Below are 4,172 nucleotides of genomic sequence, written 5' to 3' on the forward strand. Positions count from 1 at the left end.
GACTCTCGTAGCGCTTGTGCTCGAGCATGAAGTACGAACTGAAGACGAACGCGAAGTAGCCAGCGATGAAGTAGATCCAGCCGTACCAGATCCACGCGGACTCCGTCTGCAAGTCGAACACGCCGAGGCTGTACTTGCCGACAGTAAGATCATACTGGGCGCAGTAGTCAATGCCGTTGTACACACACACGTCGAACTTATCCGCCAGATACTGGTTGACACTCAGCGACCGAATAGCCCACGCGAGCGGGTCGATCCAGTAGATCCAGATGAGGTAGTCCGGGATGTCGCCCTTGGAGATCAAGAAACCTCCGAACAGCATGAAGAACAGCACGGCCACCATCATCATGGGCTGAGCGATCGTCAAGTTGGGCGACGCCGCGGCCAGGAAGAAGAAGAAGCTCGTGAACCACATCTGGCACAGGAACAGCGTGACCAGGAACACGATGAAGCGGCCCACATCGTCCACGTATCCGCCGAACCAGTACGTGATGGCGCCGAAGATGACCGTCTCGAGAATACTCAACGGGATCTGCGAAATGGACGTGGCCAGCACGTACGCGCTGGTCCGGAAGAAATTGGCGCCGCGTTGCTTGTAGAAGATCGAGCGCGCGTCGATGTACGTCGATACCTGCGATGCCTGACTCATGGACAGGAACATGGCGACGGAGAACAGCAGACCCAGGATCAATTGGCTGTTGGAGTCGTCCATTTGCCAGAAAGTGGAGCCGTACAGCAGACCCATGACGATAATCATGACGGCGCGGCCCATAAGGTACGTCGTGTCACGCATCGTGAGCGTCACCTCACGCTTCAATAGCGTCGACAAGTCCTCGTTGAACGTTTGACGGAACGGCGTAAAGTCGGCGAACACCATCGTCTCCTCCACAGGAGCATCGAGTTGCTTCAGCGTGTTGTGGAAGATACTTGACTGCTGGAAACGGGCAGCGAATTCCTCGGACTGGTACGGCACGTTTCCTCCGACGACGTAGGCGTCCTGTTTGTTGGTTCCCAAGTCCAACAGGAAGTCGGCCACATCCTTACGAGGCGGACAGTGGAAGCCCATGTTCTCGAAGTACGGCACAGCGTCTTCGCGTTTACCGTGGAACATGATGGTGCCTTCGTTCATCAGCAACACGTCGTCGAACAGCTCAAACACTTCCGGTGACGGCTGAAGCAGCGAGATCACGACGGTGGCGTTGAAGTTGCGAGCAGCACTCTTCATGGACTTGCAGATATCGTAGGTAGCAGCACTATCCAGACCTGTACTGATCTCATCTAGTAACTGCATACGCTTCATACCAAACATCATTTCGCCCGTGGTCACGCGCTTGCGTTCACCACCAGAGACACCGCGAAGCATGGCGTTACCCACGACAGTGTCCTTACAATTGTGGAGGCCAAGCTTCTTGACCGTCAGGTCGGCTGCGAACTTGTGGTGAGCATTGAGAACATCCACAGCGTGGTCGTGTTGTTCAGGTGTGCAGTTCTTCAGAGCCTCGACGGCCCAGGGTTCCATGCCCGTTCCGGCACAGCAGCGGTGGGCGAACTCGAAGGTTTCCTGGACTGTCAAGCGAGGGTAGTGGTCGTCGATCTGGTTGGCGTAGGCGACGTAGCGAGGAAGTTCCTTGAGTAAACTACCGCGGTCTTTACCATTATAGTCGATCTCACCGGTTAGAGTAATGTTTGTGTCCATGTGGAACCGGTTGGCGAGCACCTTCATCAACGAGGACTTGCCTGATCCGGGTTGGCCCAACACGAGGGTGATGCGGCCTGGCTTAAAAGAACCAGTCACGCCACGCAGGATCTTCTTCTCTACTGTCATTTTGTTGGAGCTGCAGCACATATTGCTGAGACCTTGCTGCACCTGGTTGATCAGCGTCGGGACTTCCAGCTCACCACCCTTGATCATCGGTACTTCGGCCGACAATTCCAGGTTGCGGAAGCGCACCTCGAGACCGGGGATCGGGTGACCGAGAGCGTTCTCAATGACCGTCGACAAGGTCGAATTCATTGTGAAAACACCGTCGGCCATCAGTGCATCGGCACTGGTGAGGTCGTCCTTGGTGAGTTGCTGTGGTTCCGGGAACATACTTTTCGTACGCGGTAGTCTGTCGTAGTCACCCATAGAGCTACTGGAACTGAGACGGCGAGAGCTAAAGCGGGGCAGACGGTAGGTGGACACCTTGGGGTTCATTTCCGGGACGACATCGCCGACACTTTGGTTGTCGTCTGTGTCGCTATTAGCGGTGGGATTGCCCACCGCGGGGTTATCGTGGTGCCTCTCCATCGAAATCGTTGATGGGGGCGAACGGGTTCCGAGGCACGTTGCTCGAAAGAAGGGGAATTGGAGAATGAGACGGATTGTTGTGCTGGACTCGCAGCATCAAGCTTCGAAGCAACCTACGCACACATGGTAAGGCACAGAACTATCCGAGCAGATGTGCTCATGTCTATTGCTTACTGTATTCCAGGTCAAGGCCATCAACGGATTATGCCGGCCGTGACTCACCGTTTGTATGGGAGACGTTAGGCATATGTATCCGTACAATCGAAAGAGATCCATACTGCTCCGGCAGCAGCAAATATCCGCGGCTTCGAATTCCGCAGTTTGCACTCCATTATGTGCAGTATGATGGCTGTGACACCGACGCAGCGGACACCCGATTGCCCACCGAGTTTACCTCCTACATGAGCTACTCGTATTTCAAACGACTACTTAAGTACCGTGTGATCTGCTCCCGGGCCTTTGTCATAGACCATGGACTCATGGCCACAACTTGCCGACATAGAGTTTGAGCCGCGAATCGCGGCTGTCCAAGCAAGACAATCCCCTGCATACCGCACGTGAGAGCAATGATGTCGTGCGGGGTCATGCTGCTGCGCGCGTAATATTACAACACTGCTCCTTGATTATGCCAAGTACAGATTGGACAAGGCTGGGCGTGTTAACCAAATCAGTGTGTAAAGTGTCTTGAAGTGTCCGTGGCCGATGAAGTGCACAGCTCAGAGCTCCCCTGTATAGTGCTGGCAAGTTCGTATTAATTATTCTGCTTCGGAGACCAAGCTGCAAGCACCACCTTTAACATTTGGCATCAACTACTTGGCGACATGTAGGCTGGTATTGATGTAGCGCGACGACTACCGAAGCAGCGACAATTGCCGATACAGCTGAGCTGATGAAAATCCAGCGATATATCTGAAAGCACCACCGAGGCAAAGCCTGCGAACGGGGACGTTGATGGCAAAGCGGAGCCATATCGCAGCGGGCAGTAATCACCACTTTTTGTAATGCTACCACATGGATTTCCTTGAATCGTCTCAAAAAGCGCGCGACCCATGTTGTACGATAGCGCGACACGGATTATGGCAAGCGGTGACAGACTTTACAGGAGGGTAGTAAGCAAGTACTCGCATGTATAAGATTGGCAAAAACACTCAATTATATCGAGAGTAAGTCGTTCGCATGAGTATTTGGGTCGTCACGGACGCCATGGTCTTGACTGAATACTGTCACCGCTCTCGACCGGCTAGTATGACTGGATTCGCAGCATCATTTAACTGCTTACTCCACCTGAGTTGAGATGGGAACTGCTTAGCAAAAGCATTCACTGACAGACAACAGAGATCGATGAGCAGATCAGAAGCAGTATCTACAGGATCAAGCGCATTTCAGCATTGTTCTGCACCCGAATTCTTACTCATCTTGAGTGTCAGGGAAGCTCACATGAAGAGAACTCAAAGAACGCCAGGTTCTACTAAACTTACTTGTCAGCTTTAGCGCCCCAGACGTTTGCAGCACCAGCAGACGGATACCACGGACCGGGATTATTGGGGTCGCGCCACTATTGCTGTCGAAAGGGTCTACAAAGACCACCAGGATGATTTTGCTGTACGTTGGTGAGAAGCACTCGTGGACTCCACTTAATTCGCTGGGAACTGCCGTGGACGTTTTTTTTCTTTTATTATTCGGCGCACAACATGAAGGAACTGAAAAAAGTGTCAAATTACCAACTGCCCAGAGTGTTCGCCCGGGAAATGGCAGTACCAGCGATAATGTTTCACCGATAAAGTGCTAAAGCACACTGTAGGTCAACAACGCTTGTCCGCTGTAGATGACCATGAATTTATCGGCAGCCACAAACACTAGATCGCTGCTGACGAAGACTAGA

The 4,172-nt window shown here is 52.9% G+C and overlaps 1 protein-coding gene across 1 annotated transcript in view; it reads right to left on the bottom strand.

The window, feature by feature from the left end:
- PPTG_12280 (hypothetical protein) overlaps positions 1-2,347 on the bottom strand; it is a gene marked incomplete at its 3' end in the record, with an annotated part of 4,380 nt that extends 2,033 nt beyond the window's left edge. Inside the window, exon 1 of the mRNA XM_008908008.1 lies at positions 36-2,347. Within this exon, the coding sequence (XP_008906256.1) occupies positions 36-2,290 (2,255 nt within the window). The 5' untranslated portion in view covers positions 2,291-2,347. The remainder of the gene's footprint in view (positions 1-35) is intronic.
- Positions 2,348-4,172: the final 1,825 nt, after the last annotated feature.

This window comes from Phytophthora parasitica, assembly GCF_000247585.1.
Source record: "Phytophthora parasitica INRA-310 unplaced genomic scaffold supercont2.28, whole genome shotgun sequence".
Taxonomy (NCBI): Eukaryota; Oomycota; class Peronosporomycetes; order Peronosporales; family Peronosporaceae; genus Phytophthora; species Phytophthora nicotianae.